Source organism: Gavia stellata, chromosome 26 (assembly GCF_030936135.1).
Source record: "Gavia stellata isolate bGavSte3 chromosome 26, bGavSte3.hap2, whole genome shotgun sequence".
NCBI lineage: Eukaryota > Metazoa > Chordata > Aves > Gaviiformes > Gaviidae > Gavia > Gavia stellata.
In genome coordinates, this window is record NC_082619.1 from 615,241 (window position 1) to 637,415 (window position 22,175).

Sequence of the window (22,175 nt, forward strand, 5' to 3'; positions counted from 1 at the left end):
GTACCTGCCGGGTCCCGGCCACAGGGCTGGGGCAGAGCATCCGCTGCCCCGGGTTGCCCGGCAGAGCGGGCAGGGGAGACAGGCAGCGCCGGGGCATCACCTGCTCAGCACCTTCGCCTTCTCCGGGCACCGTGCCGGCGGGCGAGCTGAGGGCGAAGGTCGCTCCAACTGCAGTCTCCGTAACAGCAGGGGACAAAGAGCGCAACATGAGCTGTAGTTTTGTAACATTAATTTTTTTTTATTAAGAAGACAGATATTTTATAGTACTTCTTTTCCTTTGTAAAAATGGTATACATGAACCAATACAAAATGTGAATGGGAACAGATGGATATGAATTTTCTTACATTGTAACATCTTCCATGGACACCTTAAAACAGAACTGGCCTAAGGGGAAGAAATAAAAAGGCCGGGTGAATAAAGAACAAGGTTGTTTATCATCAGTTCCGCGTCCTTCATTTGTAATACTCCTTTAAACAAGGTTGTTCTTTCTTCACGCTTCAAAATCCTAATGATCTAAAGCTGTACAAAGTAATACTCAACAATACATTTCAAACAGTGCACTGTATACTGAAGAAAAAATACATAAGCCGATATACAACTAAAATTCGTAATTTCCTGGTTTGTATCCTGGTTTTATTTACTTTTTGTTTCCAATGCGTGGGGCCGAAATTTTGCAATCTACCTGAGACGGAAAACACCAATCAAACACATGAACCTGAGACATGTCAACATCGTAAGTCAAAGTTACATCGGTAACACTGCACTACTGCACACTTCCAAAACAAAGATGGGCTGCTCAAAACCAGGATGCCAATCCCGCGACCGACCACGGGTAAAAAAGCCCCCCCCGAACTCCAACATGCTGACTGCTTCTCACCAGGATGTGGTTTGGCAACGGTGCTGAAGGCTCAGAAAAGAGCTGCGCTCGACAAAATCTGCTCGGAAAAAAGGGTATTTCTGCGAGGTTCTTCTCGTGAAAAGGGGCAAGACAGAACGCTGCCGGAGGATGGACTCGCTCTCTGCCGTCAGGCCAGTCCCCAAAGGACTCCCGCATTGTAACGGTTCTGCCAAAAACAACAACTGAAAAAAACCAAAACCCCAAAACGCACGAAAACGCTCCCCCCGAAACCCCTAAAAAACCCCACCAAACCTGACGCCAAGATTAACGCCTCCCTTAAATAAATCAGCATGCGTTTTCCACATAAACACGGTAAAAAAAAGTATCGCTCGAAATCCAAGATTACTCACCCCCAAAAATTCAGCATATATAATTTTAATACCGTCTTCTCATTGTGGTCTCCTACCTGTCGCGTACGATTCTAATTGACCTAGATTCTCCTGTTCACCTATGGCTTTGTAAGTCAGTTAGCACTGTCATTGTAATGACAACTCCCACGTTTCACTTAGCGGGCAGAAAAAAAGGCAGTTCTGCTTGTCCGGCGCCCGCCGGCTCGCGGCTCTAGCCCGTGCTGGGGGGAGGCCTCTCACCCGCGGCCGCAAGAGGAGGGGAGGGGAGGACCGCCGTCGGGCGCCTGCAGCCTCCCGCACCCCTGGAGGAGGGCTGCACCTTCTCTGGCAACCGGGGGAGAGCTCGGCCCAGCCAGGAGAGCGGGACGGCGCGGCGTGCGCGGCAAAAGCCAGAGCAGAAGTCCCTCCCCAGCCCGGCGGGGAGCAGTCCCCAGGCACGGCATGACAGGCAGGCTCAGCGTCCCTCCCGGGAGGACAACCCACGGATCCCGCTTCCCCGCGGCCCAACAGCGCCTTTGCCGAGCACCAGCCTATTTCCTAGTCGCCACCATCGAAAGCACCTGAAAGACGGGCAGCCACAAACGGGTTCTCGTCGTTTGTTTCTCCAAGCCTTTACGACGATAGAGGGGATGGGACACGGGCACACCGAACTGCAAACTACGAAATCTAAAATGTGCTGGTTCTCCTCCGATGAGCTCGAGTTCTGAACGGAAAACGGTGAAGAGAAAAAGAAACACCTTCAAAGAAAGCCACCTACTCCAAGGGGTCCCAGCAGGCAACTCCAGAAACAGAAGAGGAAAGGGGAAACGAAGAGCCACAGAAACCCGAAGGGAACTAACGCGCAGAAGCCCCTCTTCTTCCCAGCCTCCCCCCGACCCGAAGGAACAGAAATTAAACAAGGCACAGAATCTTCTGCAAATGACTTCACTAAACTAAATCCAAGCTGGACTTGGCCAAAAAAAGAAAACCCAAACAAACTGAGGTGTCGAACAGCAGAGTGTACTTTACGAGGAATATTTTTACACAGCGAATCCTGGACCCTCCCAGCCTCACGACTCTCCACCCTTTGCTTTTTTTTTTTCCTTTAAAAAAAAGACACAAGCTGGTTGCAACTTCCAATATCACTGTCTCTTTAGCGTTTAAATAGGGCCAGTAGTAACCGTCCACGGTTGGACACCTCATAGAAACCAAGGCTGCTCTAGATGAAGTACTCTTTCTTTTCTTCGGAGTTGTTTTGTCCTCCTTCTGCATTGATGATGGCTGTGTCTGCGTCGGCCGCATCATCTGCTCCTTTGGCTTCGTGAGTGAAGTATGTACCTGAAAGAGAAGCGGGAGGTTGCGTGATTCGTTGGAGGTCTCCGCAAAGTACTAGAAGAGAGTGAGCGACGAAGCCGCGAGCAGAAAGGGAAAAAAACCCCGCGTAAACCATGACAATGCCAGGCTGGGGCGTGAAAAGCCAGTGCCAGTCCCAGGGACGACCACGCGCTGGGCACCGCCGGCCCTGCTCTGCAACGCCATGGCGTGCCACTCTCTGTAGTGTCTTACTCGGAAAAGAAATAAGGTCACGGCTATTTCCCCCTTTTAGAAGCACACAAGTATCGGTAAAATTGTGTTTTATACGCTTTACTTAAAGGAGACAAATCTTTCATCTCCGCTTTCTCTCTCCCCTAATGTGCTTTAGGGTTTTTTTTTCCCTTTCTCCTCTCTTCTCAACATTATTCACTCATCCTGGTTGTGGTTGTAACCAGCCTCTCATCCTCTCTCAGCTTTTCCACATATACTAAATAAACCGCAGTTAACATTAAATCCTTTTGTACAAACATATACGCAGGGGAACGGTCACAATTCTGTGCGTGGGTTTAGATTTGCTCTGGAAGTTGTCACAAGTTCCCAAAACGGAGTGTTTTACACAAAACCAAGACAACGTGGCACATACGTATCAGCTCAGATCAATCGGGTTTTTTTGTAGAGGGACCTCCAAATTTCAGTTTTGAGCTGCGTGCCGACGTGCTGGCGGCAAGCTTCGGGGACGAGCTGAGCTGGTGTAGCTCTGTGCATCGTTATACACGGTGATTATCTCCAATAGCTGGGACTGCAACAGGAAGTTCTGTGGGCGATAGAGCTCTTTGAGAGGAGCTCAGCGTGCCCCAGGACCCGAAATGCTGCTCCCGAAAGAGAACACGCCTCGTTTCTCAGGTATCCTGCCGCTAAGATGCCTTGGACGGGACGGTGCCTCCACTGGCACCAACACCCGCACGCCTCAGCGCCGGCGTGTCAGCTAAGGTCTGCGTCGGGGGTAAGCCACTGTCCCCCTGCCCTAAGCCCCTGGTGCACAGCACATCGATGGGCGACTCCAGCCTTCCTCCTCCTTCCGTTTCAAAAGGCCATTCAGGAGACATCCTTCCAGAGCAACAAAGGGGTCTCTCGCATCAGACAGGACAACGTCACGAGCAAGGGGAAACAGGGGCCACGTCCTCTCACTTTCCGGTTTCGGCCTTTGCTTACCTTTATGTCTGGCAAAATATCGCCCTAAAATGATGAGCAGGCAAAGCATCGCGAACACGACCACGGCCACGACGCCACCAACCACCGCGTGGTCCACGCTCCGTATTGCCCCTTCCTCACCTGCACGAGAATCTGTTGAGATCAGAAGAGGAATAAGAATTCGGGACTTATTACGATGCACTCTGAAGGGTCTGGCTGCAGCTGCTCTCAGGACTGGGAAAGCCACCCTCGTGCTCTCCGAAGGAAAAGGGGTAAAGCACGGAGCGATCTAGACAGATGAGTTCGGGCAGAGGAGCTTGGCCCAAAGCCGAACTGATCTGACGGCTCGACTTGCAAGGTGTTTTCCGCTACAAGCAGCAGCACTACGACTACGCACGTGGAAGACAGCTGGAAGAGGGAGAGGAGAGGAGAGATGGAATCAGCGGTGGGTACGTGTTTTGGGAAATTTCCCTAGAACGCTCCCCAGATTTCGACCTCCCCAGGGGATGGGGGCACAGGGAACATGGAATATGGCACAATATGGAAATACTAGTCGTCGACTCTGGAGAAAGATCATTAACAAGCACCCTGCTGAAAACTTTTCAACTCCAGCCCAAAAAACTCCATGACCAAAGAACAAGCAGCCCAGCACCCTGAATGTGTTTACAACCATCCTCTTCCCCAACCCAAGGACTCCAGATGACATCACCAACCACAACCTTTGCTGTTCAACGCAGCTCACGACGTCCGAAGACGCAAAACCTCCTACCCAAACTACAAAAACCTCTTCAAAAGCAGATAGCGAGCAATAATTGTACATTGCCTCCGCCTGCTTTATTTCATTTACTTCACTCCTCACCACGCAATTAGTTTTCTTTTATAAGCGTCTCTCCCTCAGGACGCCGTCACCCGGGAGAGGAATGACTTATTTGGCGGAGGAACAACTCCGAAATGAACCCGGAATGAGCTATGGCCATGTAAAGTGAATGTATAGCAGTGTAAACAATTTTAATTTAAGAACGCAGCTACATCAACCCTCACTGCAATCCTAATGGCAACCGAGATTTATAACGTAGTAAAAAACAATTATTCTCCCGTTGATTAATACATTAACATTTTGGAATAGAAGCTAAACCATTGTCTCTTTTTTTCATTGAGTCAAGCGCGACACCTCCATTAAAATGATTTACTGGCCATACCTTACAATTTAAGCACAGCAGCAACAGAAACGGTAAAAATCTTTTAACTTTACATGATTTGTGAAGTCATATGTGAAGGATTTACCATTTAAATCTTTCACTACAAGCAGCACATGGCCTATAAATCTGTCCTGCATGCAGTTGCCCAGGCACCTAAGAGAAATGCATTTTACCAGGAAGACTGAGAGTGCAAATGCAAGTCAATTTTTAAGAAAGATTTATCTCCGTCTCCCTCCAAAGAACAGAGCAAATCTCTGAAGCCTCCACCTCTAATAATATTTGAAGTTTATCGATCAAGCGTACAGATCCGTGACAGCTAAAGGTAATGGTGCTCTCTTGAGCTGAAACCTGATACAAAGCTTTCGAGCAGCAGCCTGGGATTTACGCTTTCTATCGATATTTCCAATTCTGCTCCAAGATGAAGGACCGCGGGACCCGAGTAAATAACTCGTGACTGAGAGTGCCATAAAGCGCCTTTAATTAAAACAATTTGAGAAAAAAAACCCCTTCAAGTGTTCCTTCGAGTAACTTCTAAAAGCAGGAGCTCTGGCGTAGGCAGCGGGATGCCTGGGCTGAACCGGGACAGGGCGAGGTGGACGTGAAGGGACTAAGCAGAGAGCAGCCTCTGAGCACTGCAGCCAGAGGATCCCTTTCAGCAGCTGCTCTGATAAGCTAAAGACCGTGGCCCAAAAAGATTCCCTTGCAAATTAAAAGCGTTTGCTGCCGCACCATCTACATCCGAGTCATTCTGCTGCGGCAAGAGTGCGCCCGAGAAATCGGAGCGCCTGGTAAAGGGGGGACCTTTTTGTATCGTCTCGGGCAGGAACGGCCCGTACCATGAACACTTCCCAGTGTTCGCTGCTGTGGCAAGCGGCAGAACATCCCTGCTTGCCGATGGGAAAGAGGCCCAGGGAAGCAGTGGGGGAACACTCAGCAACCCCGGGCCCTCCGGGTCGCTACCGCTCCACCACAGCCTTCTCCCTGCGGCTTTCAGCTCGCCTACGCCGGGCCTTGAAGGACGTGCTCTCCGTGAAGCACCCAAACCCGGCTCATCCGCTGGAGCAGCTGCTTTAGACAAGTTCCACTCCCTTTTTTTTTTTAATTTTTTTTTTTAGAAACTTAGCACCCAGTTCCGCTCGGCTGTGCTATGGAGGAGACAGCAGCAGCCCAGACCGGGAGGATGAATGTCTTATTGACATCTGGAACAGCTGAGGGGAATAAACACACTGAGTTACGGCTCTAGAATATGCTTCGAGCGCGATTTTGCATCAAGAGGCATTTCTTCTTAATCACCATAAATTAAAGCTCTGAAAAGACGAACCCTTGGTGCGCTCATCCTGGCAGCAGCCGCCTCCGTGCCGTCGCACCGACCTGCAGCTGCAGCGCCAGGCCCGGGTTACTCCAAGCCGCGCCAAAGCCTCGCGCCCGACACGCCTGTCGTGGCTTCCCTTCGGCTTGCAACCAAGCGGCGAGCCGGCAGACAGGGCTTCCCTGAGAAGGGACTTTTGTACAGAACGTGGCAAACAGTTCTGGCCAGAACAGTTTATTAAGTATGACTTTGTCCCCTGGGACACGCAGGGCCGTTTTTCTTAATTATTCCTCTTAAAGACCTCTGCAAAGTGCCAGCCGCAAGTTTATTTTATTATGTGCGTGGCTAAATCGTTCATCTTCAAGCTTACCTACCAAGTAAAAATCAGGTAACTTCTTCTGAGGATGTCTAGTGGGTGCAAACCATCTTGTCTCGAATCTGTGAGGCAGCTGACAGCGTACCCTTAACTTAAAAGGTCACCTATTTGTATTTATTTTAGATTGGCACGTGAAAGGAATGGCTCTTCCGCAGATGCGCGGGACGCCGCCTCCCCAGAGGTGCCACGTGCAGCAGTCAAAGACAGCAGCGCTACCCAACAACAAAACAGATTCATGCGCCGACTCTCGCTCGTAAAAACCTTTGACCTAAGGGCTACTCCGTGGGCCGGGGCGACGCTGCGGCACACGTGCGGACCTCTCGCCGCAGGCAGAACGGGCGGAAGGTCTGTCTTAAGATAAACATGCCGCATTCAGAAGCGTTACAGCACTTAACACTTACCGACATAAAATCCGCCTTGTATCTTTTCCATGTTGCACCGATTTGCTCGCCAAAGATAAACTACTTGCAGTTTTTAAGAACAATTCAAGTTTTTGAAAGCTTTTTAGGCCTCTCGTGTATTTTTTCTTCTTTTTAAAGGGGAAAGTAAAACGAAGATGGCTTGAGAGGCCAGGGACCGCGATCCCCATGGCAGCGTCAGTGATGCCTACAGCACTGCTAACCTGCTTTCCTACTCCCACTCTTAGATAAAAGTCTCCAGCGATGGATCCTCCCTACACAAGCTACCCCAGCGCGACGCCATTCCCTTGGCTAGATATTCCTCCTGCCACGTCTCCTCTCCACCTCATCCTCAGGGGCCCATCAAACTCCACACGCTCCAACGCGGTTACCCAACGTCAAGCCAGCTCTGCCTGCCAGCGTGGTGGCAAGGCAAAGCCAACGGCTGACAGACCCTGTCGTCTTCAGCAATTTCGGACACCGCTCCAGGCAAATCAATTTGTACACCACCAGCACGAGGGCAGCTATTTCATTTTCTGTCACTCGTTATTTCTTTGGTAATTAAAAAAAAAAGGGTCGGGTCTATGGAGCGAGGAACAATTCCCCAAATTTGTGCCAAGAAAGAGAGACTTGACCTTAAAAACCGGAATCTGCTTTCAAATGCTGTCTCCAATTCACAAAAGCTATTCCCGCTTCCTATCTATGATTAAAAAAGAAATCACAACTTTATTACTGAAGAGGGAACAGATGAGATGGCAGGAACTGACAAAATGCCACATTATTTGCTAATCCTAATATGTTATTCTTCCTTAAGATTTGCTTTTCTCAGCACCAATTCAATTATAGATGCTACAAATCCTTCTGACATTTAATTCCCTCTTGTCAGAGAGTAGTAAATGTATACATGCAGAGCTTTCCCATTAAGATGTTAATATATATTGGAGCGTGCCGGCCTTTAAATCGAGTAGTCAGAATTTTTCTCCTTCTACTGTTTCTGGTTTGCTTGGGGGGCTTCTGCGGGTGGGAGCGAAAGGAGGGAGGGAAAAGCAAGGAAAGGTGCAGACATCGCTGCATGTTGTCAACAACATGCATGCCTACGTGGCTACTCTGCAGCTACTTTGCACCTCAGCTGGACCGAATTTTGTGGGGTGGTGCTTTGGTATCAAGCAAAGCACCTTAAAGGAAAACTGCAGCGACAACGGTACAATCCACTTGGAATAACCAAATATACACAGAAAAAAAAAAATCCATTTTTCTTTTAAACTGCCGTGATGCCTCCCCCGGAAGAACAGCACGGTTGTGCCCTGCATGGGAGGGACGCCATAATTTTACCTGATGCAGCGCTGAACTTGCCTGCACAAGATGCAGATCGATATAGAGCAGCAGAGAGCACTGTAGTCCCATTTCAAGGGGTGGCCAATAAAAGACTTCGGTAGCTTTACAGGAGTTTTGGTTATTATTTTCACTAGCTGCTCATGAAATCAACAAAAAATAGATGATACCACTTGAACATGACCCCTGAAGTTTTCCTTTAAACAAAGAGTGCCGCTCGTGAAACAGTCCGTGGACAGAAAAGAAAGGCATTTTTGGCTGGTTACTACTCATCGCCATGCTAACACCGTACTGACGGAACTTGTTCTGAGGGCAAGACGCAGCAGACGTTGAGCTGCTCATCTGCCACCCAAGCACCGTCAACTGACAGCCACTTTTTAAACCTGCAGGTTCTTAGTCATCCTTTTTTTGGCAGGGGAGGCACTTTGGAAAAAATAAATGTATTCATGATCATGAGCTTTCTAACATTTTTGTAGATGTACTTGTTTGAAAATAGCTTTCTGCGCACCGCCTCAAGAGCATGAAAAATGCTGGCGGATCTTAATAGCAACATCCTAACAATGTGGGTCAACGCTTACAGCAAGGTTTCGCAGACGGAAGACTTTACTCCTCCCAACTGCTCAACAAAAAGGTTCCACTCAATTCTGTTTTGATGAGGCTTTAAAATACAGATATATGTGTATCTATCTGTGTACATTCTAGATTCCACTCTTTTCCTACGTGGCAGCATCTCAACATGAAGAGAAAGACTAGGCTGGACCCGGCTGACTGCGCTAGCTAGTATTTTAAATCTCCGTTACACCCGCTCAGACCTATTAGGAATAACCCACTTCATTTTTACCTTCAGCCCTCGCCGAGTTTTCAGACCCGGGCCCCGTAAGGCTCCAGAAAAGCCCGGTTTGGGGCCACCTTTGTGGAGGGAGCCCTCTGCACGCACAAGCACACTGGAGCGCCTGACGGTGGTGGCTCCTTGCCGGCGAGCTCCTGCATCAAACGCCTGCTGCGTGGGAGCTCCCGTCTCCTGTCCTTGCTCCTCACCTTCCCTCCTGCCTCACGTTTTGCAGGCCAACGCTTTGCAACATTTCTGGGGTATCTCTGAGCAGCCCCGAGCTTGCTCTATGCACATCTGTGCTGTAAAAGCAGAAAACCGATGGAAATTTTTGTGAAAACACAGTAGAGAAGTTAATTTTCTTTTGGTGCATTTGGATTTATTGCTGCACTCCCACAAAAACTCATCTTCTACTTCTGGGTGAAAATTTGTTTCCAGCTGTTGACATAGGACAACGTGGGCGGAATTTGTGTGTGTGCATACGTAAGTTTACACACACTAGCTCCATCGACAGCTACCGTGCTTCCCAGATGTTAATGTAACATCCGCATCGCGGTAGGGAAAAGAAAACCTAGCTTGCTTTCTTTGAAGAATTCCTAACTTGAACTCTCGTTAGAGTTTAGTTTATTAAGTAGTTCACACACCACCGTGACTTAAGCTCCCACGTGTCACTGCTGGTCACGACGTAGGTGCTAATGGCCTCAAGTCACCTGTGTGCTTCTGAAAAACTGGTAAGCCAACCACTCCTCTTTGCTACGAGGCAGGAAGCTTAAAGCTCACCCTAATGTTTCCCCACAGAGGTTGCGGTTAGTCCTTTTGTGGAATCACGTTTTCAAAACGATGGAGCAGCACCAGAAGTTGGGGTTGGCGGGGGGTGCTGGTGGGCAGGGCTGGGGGAGGAACAGGCTGCCGTTATTATACAAAACACTTATCCGCGCTGTGGAAGGACAGACATCGCTGCCTGTATACGACAGGATGAGCAATAACGTTATTCATTACTATAGCGTAGCATTAAGCGTGCTACCCCTACTCTAATTTATCGATGGACTGTTAAGGAGGAGCGTTAACCTGTTTGTCGTACTGTAATTGAATTTGGTCTAATTTAAGCCAGAGAAACTCGAGGAGTTCATCCTTCCCCAATCAATAAGCTCCCCTTCAGTGACCCATTTTGAGATCGCTTCATAAAAAATAATGCGCTTTGTTTAAATAAATCTAATCACTATGACAGGTGCTCAATGTTTATCGGTTGTTTCTTCAGACTCCTCTCTGCTCGAAAATGGAGCCCCACTCACAATCAATGGCAATTGATTCATCAGCATCCCCCTTGAACAAAGGTGCTAATCAGGTTTTGATGAGTTAATCAAACCCGATGCGAGGGCTACACCGCTCCTTCTCGATTGTTCCCTGTTTTACAAGAGCTGTATCAACCCTCTCCAGCAGAGCAGAAAGGCCGCCAGGCGCTGAGGGGACTGGGATCCGGGCGTGCCGAATGAGGCTAACTGGGTTCTTACAATCGGAGCACGCGGCAGCGTGCGTGCATGCATATACATACCTATGCGCACGTACAAACGCATAGCGGTTTGCCCCTGTGATTCCCAGCCCTGCAGGAATCCTATCCGCAAGAGCGCGCCGGGCTGACCAACTGCTGCAGCAGAGCAAGCCCCCCACGCTGCGGGCGCGCGAGGCCAACCCTTTCCGTAGCCTACGGCTTTTTCTGCGTTAGGAGCGAGAGGAGGTTTGCGAGTGGCACGGACACACACAGCTCGACCAGGAAAAGCGAGCACAGCTCTGGAAACTAGCTACCTGGACGGAAGGCAAGGGATGCATTACTTAATCGCACAGTTGGCAGAGCCTCCGTTGAAGCGCTTAGCAGGACAGGAGTACCTGGAAGGAACAGCACACTGAGCAAACACCGCAGCAGCACCAACGCCTTCAGCACACCACGATCCGCCCGGGGCGAGGCAGGGCGCGGGCACGCACCCCCGCATGCCGGCGTGCTCACCAGCCGGTCCCGAGGGCTCCCAGCACCCGGCCCCGCCGGAGCGGAGGGCAGCGTTCCCGACGGAGAGCTCAGCTCCAGCACTCACCTGGACCACCTGTCTGACAGCCCAAATGTGCTGACCCCAGTCCGCAAATGGGACCGTATTTCAGTCTCCCAGGAGCCTGGGCATGGGTGATGGGATGGGGGGCAGGGTTCTGTGCGTAGGAGAGAATGGCCTGGGGCTGTTTCTCTAGCAACACCGGCACATTTGGCTTGGTACAATTACCCTTCGGGGTACATAAATAACTGAGAGCAAAACAAGCAAAATTTGGAAATTCTTAGGGAAAAAAAAAATCCGTAGTCCAAGCGGATGCTCCAAAATGGGTGTATGGTAGTGCACGAAGGGTGCTTGCTCATCTGCTCGCTGTCGCCAGCAGCTGTGCTCGCACGGCTTTCTGTAATGTTCTGGGGGAATTTTGACTTATGTCTAAGATTCAGAAAAATGGAAATGTTGAGCTATGTTCTGGGGAAAACGTGCCAGCCGTCCAGCGGAGCCACAGCTTCTCCGCGGCGTGAGGCACGTGGCTACGCTGCTGGCACCGCGCAGCGCCAGAGGCACTCAAGGGAAAGGCAGGGCAGCTAGCAGACACCCATTTTGAGGAATTCCGTTGCGGAATTGTTTCCTGTTCTTCTCGGCAATTCACCAAAAGGTGTATCTTTCTTCAAAAAACACAAATTAAAAAAATAATGAAGCTTATCGGAGAAAAACAGTTATTTCCCATCCACACAGCGATATTTAACAGACACCTAGTGCTTCTTACCTATGAGATCTGGCCCAGGCCTGCAACAATAATTATTAGTATCGCTCAGGTGTTAGCACACATTCTGAATTAATCAATCATTTCTAACCTCTTGGCCAAAGCATACCTATAGTGGCTTACAGGAAGAGATGCTGCCGATTTGGTCGGAAAAAAGGAAAGCACTTCACAGACCGAGCTGAGGACTCGGGGGTTTGCTTTTTTGGCGTTGGTTCTCGCTCCGTGTTCGAAGGGAACAGTGCTGGAGCACAACCCTCCCGGGCAGGGCTCTCGCCAGGCGGAGGCAGAGGGCTGCGGTCCTGCCTTACGGCCGGGCCCCAGCCCCGCCGCCCGCTCTGGGCTTCTTTACCCTGCGGTGCGGCCGGCCGCTCCCGGCCTCGGAGCCTGCCCGCAGGAGGGCCGCGGGTAAAACCAGCCTGGCGAGACGCTCCGGGAAGTGGGAGCAAAAAAAAAGGGGGGGGTATACTTCTAAAAATGCATAAGACGACTCTGGCAAAATGTGAAGATCAGAGGCCTTGGACTATGTTTGCACCGCTGGTACGATCCCTCTTTGGAACACACCAAGTGCATCCACTGAAGATGCTTTTATTTCTTGATCTGGATTAGCGCTACTTCGCAAGGACCAACTATGCAGATGTATTTATGTAACTTTCAGTCCAGCGTGGATAAAAAGAGGTTCAAACCATTTACTTGGCTTTGCCTCCACTGATAAAGCAATTACCTCCTCTTTATCCCCAATCTGATACTCGTATTATGAGAAACCACCAAGCAGCCGAGACAGCGCCGGCTGCACTTCTTAAAGACGGTTTCACGCAATTCAGCAGAGTCGAGCGTTTTACAAATATAAAGTTTCAGCTCAACCCATCTCGAAATTAGCATTCAAAAAATTACGGCCCAGCAGCCGGGAGGGAACCCAAAACGGTAAGTCTCACCGCTCGGCACGCCTCCCGCCCCGTTTTCAAGGGTGCCGCACAGAAATGGGTGCCAAAAATCAAAAAAAGGGAGGAAAATCCCAACAGAAAGCAACGCACCTCCAAGCTGTGAGAGCACGCGTTGGAGGAATGGCTACACCACAGCGACTATACAATGCAACATGGCCAAGACGCAGAAATCGGAGTGGAACCAGTATCTAGCGTAGAAGAGCAGCGGTTTACCTACGTACTAGCCCTTACCTGAGAGATCCCCATAGTCCAGCTCCTCTGCCGAATTGGGCAACTGAGTAAAGCCTTACAAGTAAAAACAAACTCATTTTTCTCTGCGTTTCTCGAGTGACAAAAAACAACACACTTAAGAACTGAGGACGAATTTCTTGGGGGGGGGCGGGGGGGAAGGAGGGGAATAAAGCGTCAATCACTTGCCACCTTCTGCCGGTTTGGGCAGAGTAACTCGTATGACAGCATTGCAGTAATTTCCTTTATTACAGACAGAAACATTCCTCAGTCTACACTGTTGGCACACGAAACATGGAATCAAAGTCACTCATCCATAACAGCATGCAAAGACCCCCAAACTCTGTCTTTTAGTCATCAGGGGGGCAATTGCCCAATTTAGTCCTGTTCGATTTTGGTTCTGTATACATACAAAAATGTAAAATTTTCTTCCAATTTTCCAAAAAATTCAATCTTTTGCTGGTAAATGTTGACAAGCCTGGCAATTTCTCAATTAGCGAATACTGTGGATCACATTTCAAAACTGTAAGGCATCCGTACATGCAGACTGCAGGCTGTACCTTCTGCAGAAAAATCTGACAAAACCTGGTTTTTAATTTCCCAAATTTGATGCCTTCATGGAAAAAGTATCTGTCCTCAAAGCTGATAAAGCAGTTAGGCGAGACACGCTCCCATGAGCACAAAAGGTGGCTAGCGCTGTCTGTCAAACCGTTACTTTCTTGTTTGTTTAAAGATTTGAGGGTCCACTGAACCTCAGTGAACTTCTCAGCCCAGGCTGGAGGGCAAAGCAGTGCCGGGAGGTCAGGGAGATCCACTTAAATGCGGGACAGCACAGCGTTACTAATGAAGGCCGGTCCCTGTGATAACTCTCTCCTGCCGCTGGCTGCTAAAGCTCCAACGGCAAATGCTTTATCGAAGAAAAAAATTAAGCATTTCCCACGAAGAGACACCACCATCACCGGCCACTGGGAAAGCTGGCGCCGTCAGCCTGCCGACTGCCAAAAATACCGACTTTCTTTTAAATAGCCAAGGTGTTAATGCAGTCTGGTGGGTGTGCAGACTGTCCCCCATCGGAAAGCAGTGAGCAGTATCTATCTCTACATAGCTCATTAAAAATAGAACTCCTTTCCAGTGACGGTGTTTAAAATACATCCAGTCACCTGCAAGCTACAGTCGGAATGATCTTCTAAAGTGGGAAGCCGTTTAGATTAATAGCAAGAATTTGGTTTGTGGGCCGCTCCTGGATTTCAGGGAGCCCCCCTTTTTTACTGTAAGACAATGACAGTTGACTCACAGAAGTGTTGGACATGCAAACCCAGGCTCGGAAGAGGAGCCATTCAACTTCTATCTCTCCAAAATTGCTTCTGTAGAGTCTTCCCTTTCACTTAAAAGGAACTACGTTCCCTCAATAATGAAAAAGGGCAACGCTGCATTTTTTATGAAGCCAAAAAAGTCTTTTTCAAAAGAAAATTTAACAGTTCAACAATTCAGTTTCTACCTGCACCTGGTATACTTAAAAATGCCACCGAACAGTATTAAAACCCGTTGTGAGGCATTTTAAATATGGGAGAAATTACTTCTTGATTTTTCTCATTAAACTTTCATGGCGGCTATTAAAGCCCCTTCTTTTCACTTCTGATCAGAACGGATTCAAAGTCTGCCGCAACTCCTGTTGAATAAATGAAAGGCAACTTTTCGCCCGGCTACCACTTCCCTGTCAAACACCAAATCTGCAGAGGTGCGCCCGACAAGGCGAGCCGCGTCTCCTGCGGCCTGATCCAGGTGTTTAAAGAACTACACGAGCACACCGGGTATTTACAGGTTTCTACCGACAGAGCAGTGTGTCGCGCTGCTTCCTCGGCTACCTCCAACTTTTTAGGGAAAGACAATTCCTCGTTTGTATCAAGCTGTAAATAACCGGTTAGGGATTCTGTTTTATGCTGCGTCTTCCACGGCACTGCACAGAAATCTTAACATGTGCAGAGCTTTGTGATGTTTTATTCAATGGCCCCAAGGACTGGATCTGTAAAATACATTTAGGAATATATTTACTGTTAGTTGCACTTTTAAGTAGGGCGTTTTCAAAAGGAAAAAAGGCAGCTGGCCAGGCAGAGCCACTTGATAATGTTAATGCAGAAAGAACCGTGCCTTTTCTCCTTGTATGCTGTTGCATTTGGTGAGATCTGCAAGCCGACCGGCGCTCTGGCACGGCCGAGCTTTTGGCTTCAGACAAGCAAGGCTCATTTTCAGAGACTGAGCGCTATCGGAAAAAGCAACAGGAGCTTAACACGGTAGTGTTAAACGTTCCTGGACAAAACCCTGCTAAGGCCGGAATTAAAAATTCGTATGGGCCTTCGGGGAAGTATTTCCAGCTTATAAAATAATTTACCTGCTATATTATGGGCAAGGTATTTTCTCGTCACTCTTCATTCACGACTGGGACGTTCTTGTTATTTTAACCTTGGCTCCAGACTTCCTGCTTTGCCAGCTTCAGAAGAGATTTTTTTCACCCTACCTTTTCATGAGGATGAGCAGAAATCCTGCCTGTGCCGAGGCGGCAGCACCTTCTCTCTGCCTCGGCGGGCGGGGGAGCCGAAACGCAGCTCCGAGCCGCCCCGCCGCCGAGCACGCGCGCGCACGTACGTGCGGGGCTGCCCGAAGACAGCTACGCAGCAAGCGTAACTCCTTGTGCCGGGCGCTGCCCGTGGTCTTGAAAAATCCTGCAGGAGCTCTTTCAGCTCTTTGCTGACAACAGGGCGGGGTCAAAATTTGGGAAAAAGTGGTGACATTAAGTCATCGCTTTTGCTGTAGCAAAAGGCTGTCATGTATAAGGTCACAGCTGCTTATACATGCCCTGCTTGTGCAGGGGGCAAAACCTGCGCCGGGCATCTCCCCGAAGGGCTCCTCCGAGGGCAGCAGCCCTGCAAAGGCTGAGCTCCCCGGCCGGCCGAGGTGAAACAGCGGCTGAGAAATCAAAAACTTGCACACCCATTTTGAGGGGGAGAGGGGCAGGAGAGAAGACAAGGAAGGGCACGGCCGAAAAAGGGCCGCCTTTCCCGACTCAGCGGTGGCAGACCCCCAGAGACGTTACTCTCCTGGCTCCGCCAAGGTCTGCCCTTATTTCGGCTGCACGCAGGCGGGGAACTGCCGCTTCAGCCCCCTGGCACCCTGACACCAGGAAGGGCAAAATGAGAGGGGAGGAGGGCTTAAGCTCAGAAAACCCGGCTTAGTGCGGTGCAGCAGAAGCACAAGCCTTCCTGCCGGCCATGACCATGCTGTTATTGGAGTTCTGGCAATGAACAGTGCAGAGAAAGGAGAAAGTGCATCAGAAAATTGACAGTTAAGCTCTCATTTTTCAACAAAAGAGTTAACAATGTTCGTGCTTTAAGTCACTCATGCATCGCTGCCGTCAACTCCATTCCAGAAGGAAACAGGAATGGCAGGGGCTTTGCTACGGCTTTTACATGCACACACATACAGGACTCCTTTCCCCCCCAGTCCTCTAGGATACGCTCCAAAAAATTACATTACTCAAAAATCCTTTCCCAGATTGAAGTATTGCACTGGTTCCACACTAGCCTTACGTTTCGTTTTCTTTGCTAGCAATCTTTTTTTTTGCGTTCGGTTTTCTTTTGTGTTTGGTTTATTTTTTTCTTCCCCAATTCATTTAAAATCGTTTTTGGAGAAAATCCATTTGGCTGTAGTTCATGCCCATGCATTTCTAGTCATTCACAGACATGCTCACTCCCATTGGACATTGGTAAGAACAAATGGCCAACATACAGAAACACCTGGTATACTCCATACACACTCCAGCAACACAAGCTTGGAAAGAAATCCCGGAGTCTTCACGGGAAAAGCACCCCCCGAGGGCAAGCGCAGGGGAGCTCGGCACAAACCGGCTGGCTTTTAAGGCAGGAAAGTTTGCGGCAGCTCGTGTGACTGGGCTGGCTTGTCATTTCAGCTGGCCATCTCCTCGCAGCAGCAGTCCTCACCCCAGAGGTGGGAATACCCAGAGGTCCTCCTGGAGTTAAAGCCATGCTTTTCGGGGCTTTCCCCGACGCAAGCAAAACTGATGAAAGCCAGCGGGAGCTGCATCAAAGAAAGGGGCGAGGGCTGCCAGGCTGCCCATCCCCTTCTGCAGCGCCCACCTGGCGCCGCAGCCTCGCAGCTCTGCCGTCGGCGACCACGCTCAGCCTTCCCGGCTTGCTTTCACGCCAGAGATGAATGCAAGTTGCGTGTCAGCAAAAGCTCGCCGAGATGCCTAGAAATGACGTTGGAAGTCACGCTACCGTCCAGGCTGCCTGATCTTTCCCAAATTTAGGGACAACTGCGCATTTCTAGGGTTGCCTGAGAAAAAAGAAAAAAATTGTACTGTTTTCTGCTACTGCAGACCACGGTTCTTTTGCCTGAACGCATCCACCTTTTCTCAGCAAATTCTAACACTAAAGGCAGAGCACCCTGGGCAAACTGGAGTAGCACCGAAGGCTCTGTACTGAGCACCCTCCCTATTATACTCTGCCTCGGTGTGCTGCTGAAGCAGGATAGCTCGCAGCCACAGCTGCACGGTACAAAGCCCTGGCTACGACCAGAATCACAGGGCTAGAGAGTAAAAGGGGGACGGAGTCTGGCTTCCTTTCAGGCTGAGCCCCGGGTCTCTCCCGACTTCCCGACTGCTTGCAGACACTTCGAAGAAAGCGAAGCGCCAGGCTGGTACTTCAAAGGAGCAGTCGGACCCTTACCACCTGAGCAACTGCAACCGAGCAGACCTGCAGGTAATTACCCTGTGCTACCATCTTCAGAATCAGCTCTTCAAGGCTTCCCCCACGGCTTAACGATCGGGCAATTAACACGTTGCCTTCATCCGACTTCCACGAGTGCTAACGCAGGGCGGGACAAGACATCACTTGGGCTTTTATTACCCTGCCATGACTTCCAGTGCAGCAGCTACGAAATTACCCATGCTGAATCTTGACATTAAACCTACATAGTGAGATTGGCAATGGATAGAAAACAGAAGGATGCCTGAAGGCTGCCAATTTTTACGTCAAGTGGGAAAATGCAGCCAAGTAGGTAAGTTATTTGGGATGAGAACTGCATGTCCCTCCACTTGATACGGGGTATCACTACTTAACCATCACTTTACTCCGTCCTCCCTCCATCACTGCCCAAGATACGCCTTGTTGGGAGTAGGCAGGAAAGAGGTTGCTCTGCATTATGGATTTCTGTCAGTAACAGAACCAGTCGATTCATCAGAGTTGAAAGAAACTGAACTAGCAAACTCAAAATATGGATTAGCCTTAATTAAAATTGTCAGAGGTTTGGGTTCTTCAGCTGAAAAGCGAGCTTGTGCCAAAAAATGGTACGTTCAACTTCCCGTCTGAAGTGACTATTTAGGCTCGCTTTGAGAATGTAGGAAGAAGCTAAGGAAGCTGTCAAGCTGTTAGCTAGACAGCCTCCAGCAGATGAGAAGGGTTAGTTTGCTAGACTGCTATGCTGGCAGGAAAGTGTTGCTATTTGTTTTCCAAACCTCCTTCTGCAGCGTAATAACGCCAGCTCCACTGCTGACCTCTGAGGCGAGCGCTCCTCTGCGCAGCGTCCCCAGAATGCCAAGCGTCATCCCGTGCCGGCGGACCCGCCGGACGCGCCATCTTATCTACTCAAAATGAAAGAAAAATGTGCAAGATTTCAAGTGCCTCTTAAAAAAAATGGAATTTGGATTCCTATTTTCAAAAGCCGGATTTCTTTTTCACGCGTGAAGCAATTACCCCAGTAATCAAGGTGAGCGGAGAACCACTCGCTGCCTCGGCCCTGCTCGTAAACGCACGCCATTTCCACGGGGCTTGGGGGCTCGGTGCTTGCCTGGCACTGGAACAACTGGCTGCGAGGCTCACAACAGAAATGACAAGACCAGACAGACTTTCCAGCCTTAAAAACTATGTCATATTTATGAGCTCAGTCCACCTGAGACCCGGTTTTCCCTTGAAGACTACGTTTCCCTTTTGTGCTTCCCCTTCCCAGGCTTGTCTTGCCACTCAGCAGCGCTGAGAAATAAGATAAACAGGAATGTGATACCAACCGTGAACTGCCGGTTCTGTCGTCGCCGTTGTGTCTACACACGGGAACAGAGGATTGGAGGAAGGGAAGAAACAGGAGGAACAGCATGCAAAAAAAGGGAAAATGGAAAAAATGGAACAGATAATATATGAGCAAGCTTTCAAAGAACATTGCGTGACAAGCAATAATAAAATGAAAGGCAAAAAGCATTTGAAGTGAGTTGCACTGTTTAGAAGACATGCCTCCAGTTCAAAAGCTATGAGCCTGAGGAAAACAGTAAATTTTTCTTTTTCCAGGACCTTGCCAGAACAATCACTGGCGATTGCAAAGTCAGGGGAACAGGAGACGGGGGAGAACACCAACACCAACGCTTCAGTTGGCAAGGACCAAAACAGAAGCTCAGGACAAGGTCACAGAGCCGACACTTGGAAAAGAGGTTTTACGCATTCAAACATTGCCTTCACCGAAGCTGCAGGGTCCAGGGCCTGATCCACTCCCACCTCTTCTCCTCCTTCGTCCAATGCAGGGAACCTCCAAGCACCTCAGCACCCGGCGCAGCCTCTGAACCCAGAGGTGGCAAGCAAATGCTAGAAATGAAGAGACTCCTAGAAATCACGCATCCAGTTCTGAAGGCGTGAGTGGCCCTCTGCCTCGGCTACACCGAACCACGCACCTGTAAGATGCACGATCTGTTCAGTGTAAAAAACACTGTTCTGTAACGGGCAAATGCAGGTAGACATTACCAGTCCCTCTGCTGCAACAGTTAACTGGTTAACAGTTATGGGTAATTAAAATACGTTGGAGTTTTTTTGGTCCTCAGTCTGAAGCTGACTTTACTCCATATGCATTACCTGCCACGGGAAATCCATTGGGAGTTGCTGCCTTGCCAACGGCAAGATGTTTCATCTCTTCACGGGTGTTCGGAATGGGCAATTTTAAGGACTGAACCAAATCTGAAGGCTTTTCCTGACAGCGTCCTATGTTCCTTCCTCTACACCAATAGGTCTAAATCATATTTATTCACATTATCCACAGTACTGGCTTCTTCAGTTACTGAAACTCATTTACTTTTCACCTGGCTCTACACATCCTCCCCTTGTTCCTGCGACGCTGGCTGCTTGCTTTAGTGGGCTGGCTCCTCACAACATAATCACAGAATCATAGAACGGTTTGGGTTGGAAGGGACCTTAAAGATCACCTAGTTCCAGCCCCCCTGCCACGGGCAGGGACACCTTCCGCTAGACCGGGTTGCTCAAAGCCCCATCCAACCTGTCCCTGAACACTTCCAGGGCTGTTGGGGCATCCACGACTTCTCTGGGCAACCTGTGCCGGTGCCTCACCACCCTCCCGGTGAAGAATTTCTTCCTTCTATCTCATCTAAATTGACCCTCTTTCAGCTTAAAACCATCGCCCCTTACCCTATCACTACATGCCCTTGTAAAAAGTCCCTCTCCAGCTTTCTTGGAAGCCCCTTCAGGCACTGGAAGACTGCTCTAAGGTCTCCCCGGAGCCTCCTCTTCGCCAGGCTGAACAACCCCAACTCTCTCAGCCTGTCTTCACAGGAGAGCTGCTCCAGCCCTCTGATCGTCTTTGTTGCCCTCCTCTGGACTCGCTCCAGCAGGTCCGTGTCCTTCTTGTTTTGGGGGCCCCAGAGCTGGACGCCGTAATCCAGGTGGGGTCACCAGAGCGAAGTAGAGGGGGAGAATCCCCTCCCTTGACCTGCTGGTCACGCTTCTTTTGATGCGGCCCAGGATACGGTTGGCTCTCTGGGCTGCAAGCGTGTACTGCCGGCTCATGTTGAGCTTCTCGTCAACCAACACCGCCAAGCCCTTCTCCTCAGGGCTGCTCTCAATCCATTCTCCTAACAGTAACTCTGCCAATCCCTAGGGATGCTCTGGAGCCGACAGCAAAGCCTAGGTGCGGGCGTTCGCAGCAAAGACAGGGTTTCACACAACTCTCCTCGGTTCGATGCAGGCAATGTTTAAATGAATAAAATCCTATGACTAAGTGTAGAGAAGCGCTCTACTGCGTATTTCTGCAAAGCAGCCCGGAGCTTGAGTTTTGTAGCAACAACAGACAATTCACATTGGTGTCTCCCCTCCTGAGCATGCTGTCCAGAGAACCCTGGGACAGGCAGTCCTCCTGCACATTCAGAGGCAGCAGTGGAAAAAGGAGGACCTGTTCCTTTGCAATTTAGCTGAGGACAGCCCAGGTCTGAATTTCTGAAGCACCAGTGAAGACAGGAGTCATACAAGGAATACACAATACTTACAGATACGAGGTCTACATGCTTTAATTATGAAAGCAAAACAAATAAACCCTGCACAATTTAACAAACGGCACCAAAATTTGCATAACAGATTATCAAGCCGTCATTAGCCTGTTTCCACTGCCAGCATATACTGTTCTCATCTCGGCAATCAAATCTAACGCACGCTTAGACGCTAGCACTCGTTCTCCTGCTGGGAGCTCGGGTGGAGGCTGCAAAGGAAGCCTTCCAAAGCAAAAAGGAGAACAAGAGCGGGGCTTTTCTTTTTGTTTTAGGGTAGCAATCCCCAAACGATGCCTCGTTTTAACCAAGCAAATGGTGAAGGGGAAAATGGCGGTGAAGGTGGGGGGAAAGTTGTTGTTTAGAGAGGATTGCAAAACTGAGTATTAATTCCTGAGATAGCATCTTGGCATCTATAAATAGTCTCAATTTACTGTCTTCCTGAAATAAAAAAAGTTACGTCAGCTTTTACCCTAAATAGAGAATCTGCTGAAAGCAAACTTGTATTCACGTGCTGGAAGAGATATTAGTCAAGAAACAGTGCAAACTGGACAGTGCATCTCGCTTCCCCGTCTGGGGACAGAGACCAACAGGTTACAAAAAATAAAGTTCTCAAGCGGTTGTAAGTGCGAATAATTATCCAAGTCAAACAACATGTTGGCTGCAGCTGGAATGACAAAGTTATGATTAGCAAATGGTTTGGAT

General features: G+C 49.4%; 1 protein-coding gene across 1 annotated transcript in view; it reads right to left on the reverse strand.

Moving 5' to 3' along the window:
• Positions 1–2,447: 2,447 nt before the first annotated feature.
• The window catches only part of CADM1 (cell adhesion molecule 1), a 54,277-nt gene continuing 34,549 nt past the window's right edge, over positions 2,448–22,175 (reverse strand). The window contains exons 9-13 of the mRNA XM_059829547.1: positions 19,224–19,256; positions 13,148–13,201; positions 10,980–11,060; positions 3,755–3,886; positions 2,448–2,566 (exon numbers count right to left, since the gene is read on the reverse strand). Coding sequence (XP_059685530.1) covers positions 2,448–2,566; positions 3,755–3,886; positions 10,980–11,060; positions 13,148–13,201; positions 19,224–19,256 — 419 coding nt within the window. The remainder of the gene's footprint in view (positions 2,567–3,754; positions 3,887–10,979; positions 11,061–13,147; positions 13,202–19,223; positions 19,257–22,175) is intronic.